This window comes from Cnephaeus nilssonii, assembly GCF_951640355.1.
Source record: "Cnephaeus nilssonii genome assembly, chromosome: 17".
Taxonomy (NCBI): domain Eukaryota; kingdom Metazoa; phylum Chordata; class Mammalia; order Chiroptera; family Vespertilionidae; genus Cnephaeus; species Cnephaeus nilssonii.
In genome coordinates, this window is record NC_137088.1 from 29,253,500 (window position 1) to 29,270,714 (window position 17,215).

At 37.5% G+C, this 17,215-nt stretch overlaps 1 protein-coding gene across 5 annotated transcripts in view; it reads right to left on the reverse strand.

Annotated features, from left to right (window-relative positions):
* STAG1 (STAG1 cohesin complex component) overlaps window positions 1-17,215 on the reverse strand; it is a gene marked incomplete at its 3' end in the record, with an annotated part of 343,841 nt that overhangs the window by 44,732 nt on the left and 281,894 nt on the right. For all 5 annotated transcript variants that reach the window (XM_079794806.1, XM_079794805.1, XM_079794802.1 and 2 more), the window contains exons 20-22: window positions 15,993-16,063; window positions 14,080-14,167; window positions 12,720-12,800 (exon numbers count right to left, since the gene is read on the reverse strand). In XM_079794806.1, the coding sequence (XP_079650932.1) occupies window positions 12,720-12,800; window positions 14,080-14,167; window positions 15,993-16,063 (240 nt within the window). The remainder of the gene's footprint in view (window positions 1-12,719; window positions 12,801-14,079; window positions 14,168-15,992; window positions 16,064-17,215) is intronic.

Consider the following 17,215-nt stretch of genomic DNA (forward strand, 5'->3'; position numbering starts at 1 on the left):
TGGAGGGTCCCAGGTTCAATTCCAGTCAAAGGCACATGCTCGAGTTGAGGGCTTGATCCCCAGTAGGGGGCGTGCAGGAGGTGGCCAATCAATGATTCTCATCATTGATGTTTCTATCTCTATCTCCCCCTCTGAAATCAATAAAAATATAAAAAAAAAACCATAAATGAATTAGCATGACTGTGTTCCATTAAAACTTTATTTAGGCCAGATTTGGCCCATAGACTGTAGTCTGTCCAGTCTATACTAGGCTATAAAGTTCTTTGGAGACATAAACTGTAGTGCAAGCATGTCAAATTTGCAGCCCACAAGGCATGCGGCCCACCGGCCGTGAGTTTGACATGCTTACTGTAGTGGATACAAAACCTGACAAGCTCATAGGAAGCCTGCATGGCGGGACTTACAAAACTGAGACCAAAAATAACCACATAGGATAGTCTGAATGTAAAAATTCCTAACTGGAAGCGGGTCATGGTGGGTAGTCACGTCCTAGGCCTGTAGCTTTCTTGACAAAGGCCAATCTTTACCTTAAGTGAGACTCTTTGAAATGTCAGAGTAATCTTCTTTTCTAGACCTTTTAAGGCACAACTGCCTGGCACCAAAGCACAATACAGAACCCCCTTATTGTTACCTTTTTTAAAAAATATTTTTTTATTGATTTCAGAGAGGAAGGAAGAGGGAGAGAGAGATAGAAACATCAATGATGAGAGAATCATTGATCCGCTGCCTCCTGCACACTTCCTACTGGGGATCAGGCCCACAACCCGGGCATGTGCCCTTATAAGTACCGCGCGCTAACCGATTGCGCCACTGGAGCTCCTGGGCATGTGCCCTTGACCAGAATCGAACCCTGGACCCTTCAGTCCACAGGCCATTGCTCTAGCCACTGAGCAAAACTGGCCACGGCTCTCGTTCTCTTGTTTCCAAAAACCATCTCTATGTGCTATAGAAGTTAATTAACTACCCTGTACCTACCAATGTAAAAGTATATGTTTCTCTATTTTGACATTTTATCCAATCCCAGATATTTCCCCATTTTGCTTTCTCCTGCCCCCTTAATATACTACCAATGATTTCATGTAACCCTCTGTAAGTCTCCTCCTTTTATTCCAATGTATAAAACAAGCAGCAAAACTTGTCATTCTCTGGAGCATTTTTTCAATCCGTTGAGATTTTGCTTCCTGGTAATTCTTCTCAGATTTGCTCAAATAAACTCATAAAAATTCTCTACAGGTTTGGACGTTTCTTAAGTCAAAAGTGTTCCATTTATCTGTACTTAGCACAATTACTGACACATAACAAGGCTCATTAAATTATTTTTCAGCTCAACTAAGTCGTATCCATACTAAAAATAAAAACAGATGGAACTAAATTCATTCATTGGGGACACAACAATGACCAAGAAACAAGAAGCCTTTCCATTGTAGTAGGATAGACCCTATGCAATACCTTTCAAATTGCTTTCTTATATGAATAACTGCTATTAGCTTCTCTTTCTGGGGATAGGGGGGTAGGGAGAGTGTGCTACTTTCGTGAACACACAATAAAATAACTATTGAATATTTAACCCCAAATGTAATACCTAGTTTTCAGTGTTGTTGTTGTTCTTGACTATTTGAATCTCCACCTGCTGACTCCTGTCATTGTCTCAAAGGCTAATCCACTCACTTATGATTCAGGAACCCTTAAGCTGCCTACTGTAGTTCCAAAACATCTTCTGATTTCTCTTTCCTGTAGTGTACAAAGATGAAGAAAGATAAAGGAGGAATCAGAGGGACAGGGGAAAAGCAGTAACTGTTAGAATCAAAGTGAGAGAACTGAATTCCCAAATTATTCCAATGTACACATGGAGGACAAAATCTATGCTGTTGTATCCCAATCGTACACTAGCTCCTGAGCATGTTTACATAGTCCTGTAGTCTTACATGATAATAGTTCATTTAGTATCAATTCTTGTTTTTGGTCCAAGGGAAGATTAGACTAGGACCACAATTTAACTCCATCAGAACAACAGCTATTGTTTACTGAAACACTTCTTTCTTTTTTGTTAATCCTCACCTGAAGATATTTTCCCCATTGGTTTTTTTTAGAGAGTGGAAGGGAGGGAGGGGGGTAGAAAGGGAGGCAAGAGAGAGAAAGAGAGAAACATTAATATGAGAGAGACACATTAATTGGTTGCCTCCTGCACATGTCCAACCAGGGCTGGGGATTGAACCTGCAACCCAGGTACTTGCCCCTTACTGGGAATCAAACCTGCGACCCTTCGGTGTGTGGGTCGACACTCTAACCACTGAGCACACCAGTCAGGGCCGTGAAACACTTCTTTCAATTTAATCTTCCCAACAACCCCATCTAGCAGTGAATATCACACATAAGGAAAATAAAGTTCAATGGTGAAGTATCTTGCTTATCTTTATCACCGGTGGTAAGAAATGGAGCCAAAATTCAAACTTCGATTTAATTTTGAAGACCATGTTCCAACACAAAAAAATGCTGGAAAGATACACTATTTATAAATTGAGTCAGTAATAGGAAGTCACTTAACAAATACCTAGTAATTATAGATAGAATGGCCACTGAAGGAAAAATATTTCTAAAAAAACCTACTTAGCAAGGAAAATGCATTTCTATATCCCTCAGGGGATATTAAGTAGGATAAGACAACTATATGTTTCCTATTCAAATAAATGGCCTGACAGGAAAGTAAACTTCTTTTACCATTAATTTTGGCAGAGAAAATATCCAATACCTGTACAAGAAAGAAAGAAGTGTTATGTTTTATTTAAATTCTTAATGTTGCTTTAGACCTCTGATAAGCTCAGTTAAAACACATTATTACTTTATAATAATTGTCATTTAGAACAAATCTTTTCAGTCCTGGCTCATTACTGAGATCATGAGGTATTAAATATCTTAACCTTTTGCACTTGGATGTCGAGATTAAAATTACTCTTTGAATGTATCAATAATTTGAAATATAAAAAAATCCAACTAAATACGTTTGTATGAAAAGAAACTCCAGTTTTTTATTCTACTGCCGCACTTTGTAAAATCTGGGGTATTTAAAAAATTAAATCCCGAGTAGAATAAAGGAATCGAGAAAAAAGCAAGCGAGTGCAAAGGGTTAAGGCGTCTGAGTATTTATAAAAGGTGCTTTCAAGGCCTTTGTCCCTGTGTAAGTAAAAACAGCATCCAAAATTAAAACAACAACAAAAAACAACAACCAGCATCCTAAAAAGCATCCAACTGTCAGGTTAGTGAAACTAAGGCAGCCTTAAGGGATACAGGGTATTCCCTATCAGATAGCAACTCCAAGAATAGATAGGTTCATAATACAGCATGGCATTCTTTTATTTATATATATATATTTCAGAGAGGGAGGGAGAGGGAGAGAGAAACATCAATAATGAGAGTGAATCATTGATGGGATGCCTCCTCCACACCCCCTACTGGGGATTGAGCCTGCAACCCGGGCATGTGCCCTGACCAGGAATTGAACCATGACCTCCTGGTTCATAGGTCAATGCTCAATCACTGAACCACTGCAGCATGTTGGAATAATGACTTGTAAGTTCTTTGCTAAATTGAACACATTTACTTCTGGCTTCCAAAGATCTTTATGAATTTTAGAGTTGGATAAAATTCTGGAGAAGCTCAGAATTTGGTCTAAACTCCTATCTACTTCTATATTCCAGATTAAAAAGAAATTCTTAGAGCTAAACAAGAAATGGATATAAAACAAGACTTGGATCTTTCACTTCTAACCTTCCTAGATCAACCAATAAGGCAGTTGAGGTAAGATATAATATTAACAGAAACACAATTATCAAAGAACAACTCTGAAGTTATGAAACAATCATAGGGAAGGCTTAAAACTAACTAGATAGTAACTGAGCATAGAATTCTCAAGAAATAAAAGGTAATGGGAAAGATTCTAAAAAAAAAAAAAAAAAAAAAAAAGAATAAAGTAAAATGGTTACACATTGTTAAAAATTTGTTCCTAGAGAGATAGCCATTATTCTCACTCTTGGTCCCATTCCTTTTCCCCTCTGCAGGTGAAGAAGTGGTACCTGTATTTTGATATTATAGGAATTCAGGGCAAGGACCTGAGCAAGCTATCTCATTCTTATTCATTGACATTCTAAAGGCCTGGGGAGAAAAAAGGCAAAGGGAAAGTGTAAAAAGCAGCCTGTTGATTATTTTACATTTAAGCCTATTTCTTGTACATTTCTAGGAATGTATGCTTATATGAAGAACAGCAAGGTTAAGTGTATCTCCTCATGAGTCTGGCCACCTTCACCCTAACACTGCTCTTCCCCAGTCTGTTTAGAGGTTAAACAAGCTAGAATTTGCAGAGGAAACCCTTCAGTTAAGAAGGCAATGGAACAAATTTTACAGCTAAAACACCTAGGTGATAATTTGACCTGTAGCTACCTGAGGGATATCTACTTTCTTCAATTTAAAGGATTAGGAAAAGGGTCAGGATCCAGAAGGCAGGAATGTTTGCCCCAGGTCCTCCTTACTGCTGTCTAGAATAGAAACATGCAGGGTAAGGCTAAGAACACTGCAAATTTAAGATTACAGAGAGTAGGACAGCTCCTCCCAGTAGGAAAAATAAATTCTAGATCCCCAGGCCAAAAAAGGCAATGGGGCATTATTTTAGCCCTAACTCTTATTTACCTGGCTCTTTAAAAATCTCTGTATATGTCCAGAAGGAACTGAAGAAGGATGTTTTCTGCTAGAGAAACTGAAGGCTGCTTCTACAGGACCAGCACTAGGGGGCACCGGAACAAAGTAAACTGAGCATGACCTGTGAGACTGTCAAAGAGCTTCAACTCTGGAAATTAGGGGGAATATAGGAAATACTCAATGGTGAAACCCAGTGCACTTCCATTTCAAATAAAGATCTAATCCTGTTCTTGATATAGTCTTCTCATATATTCATTTTATAAAATAGTGTTCACTGTTTAGTTAAATTATAATTTGAATTTAAACTTCAAATATAACTATCATTCATTTAATAGATTTGAAAAATAAATTTTAGAAAGTACTGTCTAAAAAACAACTTGGCAGTATGTATCAAACCTTAACAGTAACTAAAAACGTTGACCCAGAAATTCCATTTCTAAGACTATAAGATAAAACAATTTAAAACACAGAACAAGCTTGTGCACCAAAATGCCAATCATGGCATTAATTTAATTAGTTAAAATGTTTACAACCTAAACATCAAAGAGAGTAGAGTGGTATGGTAAAATTAATTATGGTATAGCTATACGATGGACTAATGCATACAGAAAAAAAAATCTATCGACATTTCTTTTAATAACTGAAGGAAATCCCATGTTACCTAAGAGGAGACATAAAACTGTAAATACATTATTTCAACAAGATTGAAAAATATGTAAGAAAAAACACTAAAAGAAAATCTACCAAAATATTAACAGTGGTTATCTACAGGTGGCAAAATTAAGATAATTTATTTTATTTTAACAATGAACATGTACTCAAGTAAGAAGGCCCAACTTTATGAAAAGCACTTTACCTTATATCTTACACCAAAAACTAACACATATAATTTATTAACTAAAGATGCAAGTGACCTCTTCAGAGATTTACGGGTAAAGGAGTTTCTATAAATGTACTAATGAGTAGAGAAAAACATAGTGGTCAGCTGGCTACCTCCTTCACTAGCTAAATGGCTCATTGCATATTATTAACATAACTAGAAACCCGGTGCACGAAATTCGTGCACTCGGGGAGGGGGTTGGGGGGGTGTCCCTCAGCCCGGCCTGTGCCCTCTCACAGTCCAGGAGCCCTTGGGGGATGTCCGACTGACGGCGGGGCGTGGGCCTAACCCGTCAGTTGGACAGCCTTAGCGCTGCCGCAGCGTGAGCCCGGCTTCTGGCTGAGCGGCATTCCTCCTGTGGCAGCTCCCCCCTGGTGGTCAGTGCATGTCATAGCGACTGGTCATTCCACTGCTTGGTCGATTTGCATATTAACCTTTTATTATATAGGATACTTCAAGCATGTCAAATTCATGGGCCACAGGCTGCATGCAGCCCACAATGAATATTTTTGCAGCCCAGCCAATATAACGATATGTAGAAAGCATTTTAATAAAAATTTTGTAACTTCATTTTTACAATATCCTGTTATTATTAACTAGAAGCCTAGTGCACGAAATTCGTGCACGGCGGGGGGTTGGCTCTCAGCCCAGCCTGTACTCTCTCCAATCTGGGACTCCTGGAGGGATGTCTGACTGCCCGTTTAGGCCCGATCCCACCAGGATCGGGCCTAAACGGGCAGTCAGACATCCCTCTCACAATCCAGGACTGCTGGCTCCCAACTGCTTGCCTGCCTGCCTTCCTGATTGCCCCTATCCGCTTCTGCCTGCCAGCCTGATCACCCCCTAACCACTCTGCTGCCAGCCTGGTTCATGCTTAACTTCTCCCCTACCAGCCTGTTTGCCCCCAACTTCCCTCCTCTGCCAGCCTGGTCACCCCTAACTGCCCTCTCCTGCAGGGTTGATCACCTCCAACTGCCCTCCCTTGCAAGCCTGGTCCCTCTCAACTGCCCTCCCTTGTAGGCCGGGTGCCTCCCAACTGCCCTCCCCTGCTGGCCATCTTGTGGTGGCCATCTTGTGTCCACATGGGGGCAGGATCTTTGACCACATGGGGGCAGCTATATTGTGTGTTGCAGTGATGATCAATCTGTATATTACTCTTTTATTAGATAGAATAGAGGCCTGGTACACAGGTGGGGGCCAGCTGGTTTGCCCTGAAGGGTGTCACAGATAAGGGTGGGGGTTCCCTTGGGGTGTGGGGCGGCCTGAGCGAGGGGCCTGTGGTGGTTTGCAGGCCGGCCACGCCCCCTGGCAACCCAAGGGGAGGCCCTGGTATCTGGAATTTATTTTCCTTCTACAATTGAAACTTTGTAGCCTGGGGCGGCAGCCATTTCTGTGGCAGTTAATTCACCTTCTACAATTGAAACTTTGTAGCCTTAAGTGGGTGAGCCCGGCCAGGGTGTGAGGAAAGCTTTGCTTCCCCTGTTGCCGCCGGCAACCCTGGCCTGCTCTCTCAAGCTCCATTCTGTTGCCATTTGTTTGAATTTGTTTACCTTCTATAATGGAAACTTTGTAGCTTGAGTGGAGGCTTAGGCCTGCAACGGCTATGGAAAGCTTGGCTTGCTCTGTTACCTGGGAAACCTTGCTCTCTGTGGCTGTAGCCATCTTGGATTGGGGTTAATTTGCATACTCGCCCTGATTGGCTGGTGGGCGTGGCTTGGCTGGTGGGCATGGCTTATGTAGCGGAGTGATGGTTAATTTGCATATTACCATTTTATTAGAGAGGATAACGAACTACAACGTTCGCTAATGACTTGATTACTATAATTGTGTTGCATTCATTTCCCTTAATGCTCCTTAAGCGCACGTGCATCATTTCTCTCCACTAATACTAGCAGTGAATATTTTAGCAGCCGATTGCCCATCATTAGTCTTGGACTGACTTGTTTGGTATGCACAACAGGACATATTTCACTTTTGGAGAACAAGAAAAATAGGTTTATTTGCATTACATTTATTAGTTTGTGCAGTTATTCAGTGTCTGGTAAGTTAATGTTCAAGAAAAAATATTAATTTTTATTAAAATGTTCTCTTATTTTATGTTAATGATTACTCATTTATTTCAGCCTTTTGTATTCAGCATATCCCTATCGAAATAAACTTACGTTTCTATGAAAATTGAAGCTTTTGTTTTTTGTGGTCCACATAAACTTAAACTTTGTTTATTTGGCCTGTGTTAGCCTTTGAGTTTGACATGCTTGAAATACTTATTCAACAACAGAAATATTAATTAATGCAGTAAGATTTTCAAGTTGTCTATAAATGATCAACATTACAAATTAAATATTTAGACCCCAAGAGCCTACTGAATTACTTTTAAATTTTAGAAAACAGAGGGGAAAAATGTTTTAGGTGCATCATTACCAAAGTCCTCCATATAGTTTAACTTTAAACCACTGGCATTACAAAATAAGCCATTTAAAACCATGGTAACTTCTCATCCAAATGCTTTTATAGATACAGAATGATGAAAAAAAAAAAGGCTATATGACATAATTTTTTAATACCCAACTGATTAACAGACATCTGTATTTAGTGAGGAGTCAACCAACATGCCAGCCTTTAGAAAATAATTTTTTAAAAAGCCACAATAAAATTCTCTAGAACAAGTTGTATTAAAAGCTTAATGATACAAGAGTGTTAACAGAAAAACAACTAGATTGAGATTCAAAAGACTTGTAATTTTAGGCAAGCCCAATTTTTCTAAGTAATCAGGTTCCTTATCTGTAAAATAAGACTATGGTAATATCTACTTTAAAGATAAAGATTTAATTAATTTAGAGCATTTATATTAAAGTGATTTACAAAATGACCTCAGAACTAGGAGGTAACAGTTTGATTCCCAGTCAGGGCATTTGCCCAGGTTGCTGGCTTGATCCCCAGTAGGGGGCATGCTGGAGGCAGCTGATGGATGGTTCTCTCTCATCATTGATGTTTCTATTTCTCTCTCCCTCTCTCTTCCTCTGAAATCAATAAAAATATAAATTAAAAAACATTAAAACATCAACAGTGTAATAATAACAATCTCCCCCTGAACAGGTTTCATCAAGTAATTTCTAAATTCTCTGATAGCTCTAATATCCTATCTAATAAAAGGGTAATATGCAAATTGATCATCACTCCAATACACAAGATGGCCACCCCATGTGGTCAAAGATGGCTGCCCCCATGTGGACACACAATGGCCGCCACAAGATGGCCTGCAAGGGAAGGCAGTTGGGGGGGACCAGGTCAGCAGAGGAGGGCAGTTGGGGGTGACTGGGCCTGTAGGGGAGGACAGTTAGGGGCGACCAGGTTGGCTGGGGAAGGCATTAAGGGTAACCAGGCCGGCAGAGGAGGGCAGTTAGGGGCATTTGGGCTGGCAGGGAAGCAGTTAGGCGTCGACCAGACTGGCAGAGGAGTGGTTAGGGGCAATCAGGCAGGCAGGCAGGCAGGTGAGCGGTTGGGAGCCAGCAGTCCTGTATTGTTAGAGGGATGTCCGACTGCCCGTTTAGGCCCGATCCTAGATCGGGCCTAAACGGGCAGTCGGACATCCCTCAAGGGTTCCCAGACTGGAGAGGGTGCAGGCTGGGCTGAGGGACACACCCTCCCCCGTGCACGAATTTCGTGCACCAGGCCTCTAGTTACATTTATAAACAAAAGAATAATGCTATTATTGCAAATAAGATATAGAACACTCTAAGCATTTTTCTAGTATTCAAGTTCAACAACTCTGAGTTATATGTGATAAATGAGACCTAAGTTTAGAATCGAGAATCAAGATGCTTTTGTACTAGCAGTCTTAAAAAATTAATTTTTGTGATAAAATTATCACTTTTAAGAATCACCAACATGCCGAAACCGGTTTGGCTCAATGGACAGAGCGTCGGTCTGTGGACTGAAAGGTCCCAGGTTCGATTCCGGTCAAGGGCATGTACATTGGCTGCGGGCACATCCCTGGTAGGGGGTGTGCAGGAGGCAGCTGGTCGATGATTCTCTCTCATCGATGTTTCTAGCTCTCTATCCCTCTCCCTTCCTCTCTGTAAAAAATCAATAAAATATATTAAAAAAAAAAAAGAATCACCAACAAAATTACCACTCAAACAATATCAAAAGGTATAAAGTGAAAGTAAATTTCTTCTTATGTCTGCCTCCAAAGAATTTCTATTTCCCAGAGATAAACACTGTTAAGATTCTAGTATATCTACCCAGACATCTTTAGTATAGCAGTTATTAATCATAACATAGATTACAGAGTTTTAGAGACAGAAAAGCTTGGCACAATACAACTTTCAATTTTATAAATAAGTAACCTTAAACACAGGTAAGTGATTTTTAAAATTGTTATTAATATCTGGAAAGCACTTCACAATCGATGTAAATGCTTTGACATAAGTTGTCTGCTTTAAAATTACTTTTTTATTGAGTTCACTGGGGTGACATTGTTTAACAAAACCATACATGTTTCAAGTGTACAACTCAACAAAACATCTGCATACTGCATCATGCGCCATCACCCAAACTAAAGTCTCTTTCTGTCCCAATTTATCATCCCTTTGCTCTCTTCCACCTAACCCTATTCCCCTTTTCCTCTGGCTATCACCATGCTGTTGTCTGTCTCTCTGTAATATATTTAAGTGACTTGCTTCAAGATTATTTGCATAACAAGTTAATCCTCGGCTAGAACTATAGTTGTCAATATCTTATCAATTGGGATGTTAGTAATATAAATTATATGTGTACAAAGCTTATGTATGTGGCTATTAAATTTTCAAAGATATCCTATATAGAAAGCTTGAAAATTCTAATCTAGTAATTATTATATATGAGTCAATTATAATAATTGTTTTAAAAGAATCTTAGCAATGAAAGATTAATTTTTTAAGTTTGCATGTATCTTGAAGATTCATGCTTTTTAAGATTATCACTTAGAAAACCACTTTATAGACACAACTGAACACAATAATTACTAAATATATTTGGAATGAAAAATTACCAACAACTTCAAAGTGGGAAGAAATAATTTGAGAGACACCTATGTAAGCATTATACTTATAATATAAATGAACAAAAAAATATAAATAGAAATCAACTGAATAATGAAAATACCTAAAAGATGCTATAGCACCCTAGCTGGTTTTGCTCAGTGGATAAGCATGTCGGCCTGTGGACTGAAGGGTCCTGGATTTGATTCTGGTCAAGGGCACGCACCTCGGTTGCAGGCTCCTGGCCCTGGTTGGGGTCATGCGGGAGGCAACCGATCAATGTGTCTCTTTCACATCGCTGTTTCTCTCTGTCTCTCCCTCTCCCTTCCACACTCTCTAAAAATCAATGGAAAAATATCCTCAGGTGAGGATTATTAATAAAAAAAAAAAAAAGAAAAAAGATGCTATATCATTCTTTCTGGCATAAAAGAAATCAGTGCTGGCCACAAAATCTGCATTGCCCTCCTTGCAATGACAATCAGAAAATCTGTGCCTCAGATAACCAAAATTATCTCAGTGGAAAAAAAATAATACAAACTAACCAGAATAAATTAGAAAAAAAGTTAATTGTAACATATAATAAACTCTTGTTATTAAAATTTAACTTACATATATTCAATCTCTGTTAATTTTACCATGTTAAAGAACATTTTTAAAAACATGAGGATGTAATGCAATTTTCAAGTGGCTTTGGTTACTACAAAAGATTAACTTCAGTTTTTGCTTATCAAGACTAAATTGTCAATAAAATAAAAACAACCAGGAAGCTAACCAATATATCACTCTTCTTCTAATTAAGAACAAAAACTCCAATTACTTTCCAAAGGCAGCAAATTCCTCAAATTTTTAATCAGAAGGGCAAAAAAAAAAAATCTTTCTCTGAGAAAAGAATGCTCTATATCAAGTTACTCATTCTGTATAGAAATGTATTATTGACCTTCTTTATTGGCTGAACAGCTTCTGTTTTGTTAATATGAGGCTATGTAAACATCCTAATATTTTTATTTGATTCTTTTTAAAAAAAAATATTTTATTGACTCTTTACAGAGAAAGAGAAAGAGATAGTCAGAAACATCGACCAGCTGCCTCCTGCAAACCTCCCACTGGGAATGTGCCCGCAACTAAGGTACATGCCCTTGACCGGAATCGAACCTGGGACCCTTCAGTCTGCAGGCAGACGCTCCATCCACTGAGCCAAACCGGTTAGGGCTATTTGATTCTTTATCAAGTGTTTGAACTCATATGTTCAAGCCACTCTCATTTCAAGAGTGATATAGACTTTTTAAATCAAAATCTCATTTTTTATTTTTTAATGGACCACTGAAGTGGTATAATTTTAGGGTGAAAACCTATGTGAAAGCCAGGTCATGGTTATAGATCTTCCTGGGACACCTGTTTTCTCCCTTTTAATCAGTGACAAATTTAAGACAAGCTGTTTTCTTGGTATTTCTCCATTCATGGAGCTGGTGTGAGTTTATTTCTAATTTACCCTTGAGCTGGGAGTAGCTCTTTAGGACCCCAAATTTTCAGGGAGGTGTGCTACCTGTAAGACATTCCACCTTGGGAGGGCCTTACAATTTGTCTAGATTAGAAAAGATCCATTAGGTTAAGTAGGCTTTAGTGCTTTGCCGATTCTCTTGAATCCTAGTTTCATTTAATATCTGGTTTGTATTTCCCTTTTTGTTTTACATGGTCAGTCAAAAATTAAATGTTAAAAATAATTATCCAACAATTTGAGTTGTTTTTAACAAGAGTGTTACTCAGTTTGAGTTCCAAGGTGCCATGATGCCAGCCAGAACTGAAAGCTGCATACTATTATTTCCCAATATTACTCTATTTTTTATAGCATGTTACCTCTTTTGGTTTCTACAATGGTTATTTCCTGTAAGAATTTTAACTTTTGTACAAATAAAAGTATGTATCTATTGCTTGAAGACTGGTTATCTTCCAAAGAGATAAATTATACTTACTCATAGGATAAAGAAAAAATTGATAACAACAAAATTATTTTATATTTTAGTCAAGATGATAATTTGCTATAACTGATAACAATAACGTATTAAATATAAATGAATGGAGGTTATTTTATTTTAGTAATAACCCTTCTGCCTACAGAAACTCTTACTTACTTTGGAAGGAGAACCATCAGTAATTTTCACCAACTGCCAAAGAATCGAGTAATGGGAACACTGCAATGCCTGTACGACTATCTGTATCAAATAAAAAAATTCAAGCAAATGAGACATAATTTATATTTGTACAGTTTATATCATACAATATTTTTCATAGCTTATAGTCCAAAAGTTTTACAGAATTAAGGAGCATGTATAAAATAACATTTGGTAAAAAAAGAAAAAAAGAAATACATCCTCCTAGAGGCATAAATGTATAAAAATTTAAAATAATAACCATTTGAAAAAAAAAAAGACACTATTACCAAATGTTCACTGTCTGAACTCTGTTCTTAAAACAGATATTTATCCAGTATCTAAGCCTAGTGCTAGACACAGGGGCTTAAAAATAAACATATTCTCTCATCTCAGAGAAGAATCAACTGAAAAGACAAATTAGTAACAATTATAATAATTTAATAATTGGTCTGATAAAGTATACATACATAGGGTAATGTGTTGAGGGGAGAGAAGAGGAACTCACATGTTAGCCAGGAATAGAAAATGATAATGGTTAGGAAAAACTTTCTAGAGAAGAAAAAAATCTACACTAAATCTTTAAAGAAAGATACAAGATTTAATCTGGTAAGTGAATAGAAATTTCAAAGGATGCTTCTTTGATAAACTGTGAAAAGTTTCATAGAGTGTAAGTGTAAGCATAAAGTAAGACTAGATTAGCCCTGGCCGGGTAGCTCAGTTGGTTAAAAGTGTTGTCCAGATATGCCATGGTTGCAGATTTCATCTCGTCAGAGCACATACAAGAAGAAACCAATGAATGCATAAAAGTGGAACAACAAATCGATGTCTGTGTCTCCATCTCTCTCCCCCTTCCTCCCTCTCTTTCTCTCTCTCAAAAAAGAAAAAAAGGAAAAAAAAGAAAAGAAAGCAAGAAAGCAAGAAAGAAGTCTAAATCAGTAGAAACCAAATCACAGAGGACCTTATTGGAGGGTAACCATATGGCTAATGCCTATCTTAGAGTAATTAATAGCACTCCTTTTCACTTTTAAAAGAACACTTATTTGGACAATAATATAGTCATCTTACCATGACAAAGAAATCTGGATGTTATCCTAAAAATGCTTACCTTAACATAAAATTTTTGAGAACATTATAGCAAATGTTTCTTATTTTTTCCTGCTTAAACCTGAAGATATATCTATCAGTAACATTTAATCACTATGGCAAGAATTCTCAAAGAAGGTGGCTACATTAAAGAATTATCAACTATTTTCTATGAAAGGCTTTTGATAATCCTGTGTGATCGAAAAAAACTTTAGCTTTCTGAAATAAGATAGAAGGAAGATTAATAAACTCCTACCTGTTCTGGCATAGCTCCATGTTCAATTCCAGTCTTCAATAATCTGTAGCAATTACCAAACAGATCCCATTTTGTGAGATCATGAGCGCTAAAATAAACAAAATGTATTAACTTTATTCTAGAATGAAAGAAATTTTAAATAAAATGACTTTAAGTAAAATAACTTCATTTTCTTGTAGAGTTGAAAAAGATTCATAAAGGTAATGTTCGAGTGCTCATACTTAAGAAGGAAAAAAGAGGGAAATGAGAGGGGGAAATAAAGAGGTGGAGAGAGCTCAAGACGATATTAGGAATTAAAAGAAATCAGTAATAACAAAACTTCACACATTCTAAAATAAAACAAAACTATCTATAATAATAAAAGCTTAATATGCTAATTAGACCGGATGTCCTTCTAGACAACCTTCTGGACGAAGCCGCAGCGGGCAGCTGGTGGCTGCTGTGGTAGGTGGGCAGGGACAGAGGCAGATGCCTGCGGCCACCTCGGTGGGCAGAGGCCAAGGCAGCCGCTGTGGCGGCGGGGGCCAAGCCCCTTGCACGAATTTCGTGCATTGGGCCTCTAGTACCATAATAAAAAACAAACAACTTTCACACATTTAAGTGAAGACTACTACAACATGGTCAACCTAAGCTCATATTCCATAGTTCTTTCTCTTCTAGTATATTTAAAAATATATTTAAGCAAATCCTGAGATCACACAGAATTAAGCAAATGTATTTTAAAAAAGATTTGACAAAACCAGGGGAAAGAAAATATGGCAAAGCCCAATAACTTTAGTGTAGCTATTTGCATGGGCTGAGGAGTTTTGAATGAGATAATGCTGACATTTTAAATTATCATGAGCTCTACTACTAAAAATAGTAGATAATTGGCTGTCAACTTTTATTTTCATACATCTAAATATTTTAAAAAATAAGTTTGTGTCTCCATGAAATATCAAACAATGTATTGTATATAAAGAAAAGGCTTAGATTTTAGACAATGCTTTAAAATCTGAAGTATTTACTGATGTAGGCCTACACCTAAACATTCTTTTGACAACGAAGTTCTCTATTTTCCTTTCTTTATAGAGAAGATAAGCATGTCTTACTATAAGGGACACGCAAATTACAATTTGAAAATGACACTTATTTCCTTGAACAAGCCTTTTGCCCTTCTTCAAATCCAACTGTTCTGTCTACATAAAACAAACAAGAACAATTCAGAAATAAAAGCTCACAGAAATAACTTTCATGGCTTTCCCCAAAACATTTCTTTTCCTATTTAGTAAGACTTTAAAAAACTATCCATTGAAAATTATACTTCAGAAATGCTAGCTTACAGAATAAGGTCATCAAATTTGTTAAAAATACAATTAACTTAAATCTTTACAGTGTGCATTTATTACAAGGAATAATAAATCTTACTCCTTAAACAACCATCCTATATAATAAAAGCATAATATGCAAATTGACTGAACGGCCAAACAGTGGAATAACAACGACCATCTGGGACCACGCTATGATACCCACTGGCACCAGGCCAGCCAAGGCAGATGCGATGTGATTGGTCGGGGCCCGGTCATCACCCCATGATCGCCCTGCAGAGTGAGGCCCAGGCCACCGACCAGCGGGCTGCAGCAGGTGGGCAGGGCCTCCTTCTGTGAGGGAAGCCTGGGTCCCGGGTGCCAGCAGCCAGGGGAAGGAAGGCCTACTCTTGCACAAATTTCATGTATCAGGCCTCTAGTATTAAAATAAAACCCCATAATTTACCTGAAGAAAATTAGAATAATAAAGAAAAACTTTACAACACCTTGATATTTCTTTAAAATTTCCCACTGTTATATGGGTGTTAAACATTACAAATATAATCAGTCTGGTTTATGTTGACTAATCTGCTTTTCACTGAATCTACTTCCAATGAAATCACGTACTTGTGAAAAGAGGTTAACCGCTTTAATGTAGAAAGCACGTTGTAGATATCATCATCATCAGCTTCTTCTCCCTATAAATAAAAAGTAGACATCACCTTATTACCACACCTTTATGTATCCTCAAATTCACATGAAAGTTTATTAATACTTACTGCTTATATAAAAATTGTTATTATTATATAAAAAGTACATATTCACTGTTGGTAAATAACAAAACACAAATAAAACAAAACACCAAAAAATGAAAGATACCCATAATCCCAACAGTGCGAGATAAATCACAATACAACATCAAAAATGGTTAAATTTTTTAAAAATTTAAAATTAAAAGTAGGGGGATATTGGTTACATGGATTAAGAAGATCATCAGCTTGGATCTCAGAGCATAGAAAGCTGTGAGGTTTCAAGGTTGCCTTACTCAGATTGGAGGGAAAAGACAGGATTTGATAATCACATAAATAATTACAAAAATAACCAGTTGGAGAGGCTTCCTGCTATCTTGGGCACACCACTAGTAATCAGCCATCCCTCATAAGCACATAATTTTCTACGCATTAGCATATCATAAAGTAATATTAAAATGCAAATTAGATTCCAGGAATAAAAAATAATTAAAAAAAAGATTTAAGAAAAGCCATTCCTTGCCCGGCTGGCATGACTCAGTAGCTGAATGTCAACCAATGAACCAGGAGGTCATGGTTCTATTCCTGATCAGGGCACATGCCTGGGTTGTGGGCTTGATCCCCAGTAGGGACTGTGCAAGAGGCGGCTGATAAATAATTATCTCTCATCATTGATGTTTTTATCTCTCTCTCCCTGCCTCTCTGATAGCAATAAAAATATTTTTAAAAAAGTATGAAGAGAACATTAAAGAAAAAAAAAAAAAGCCAGTCCTTAACAAGATTTTTCTTAAGACAAAAAAAAAATAAAAATCTAGCTTGTTTGAAACAAATTTAAAAAATAAAAATAAAGTATAATAGCCCTGGCTAGTGTGGCTCAGTTGGTTTGATTCCTGGCCAGGGTACATGCCTTGGTTTGGGCTTGATCCCTGGTAGGGGACAAGCAGGAGGCAGCAGATCCATGTTTCCCTCTCACATTAATGTTTCTCTCTCTTCCTCTCCCTTCAATAAAAATAAATTAAAAATCTTTAAAAAAAAGTATAACAAAGGCTGATCTTTATAGGATGAACAATTACAATAATGCTGCTAAGTTCTGAAAGGTGT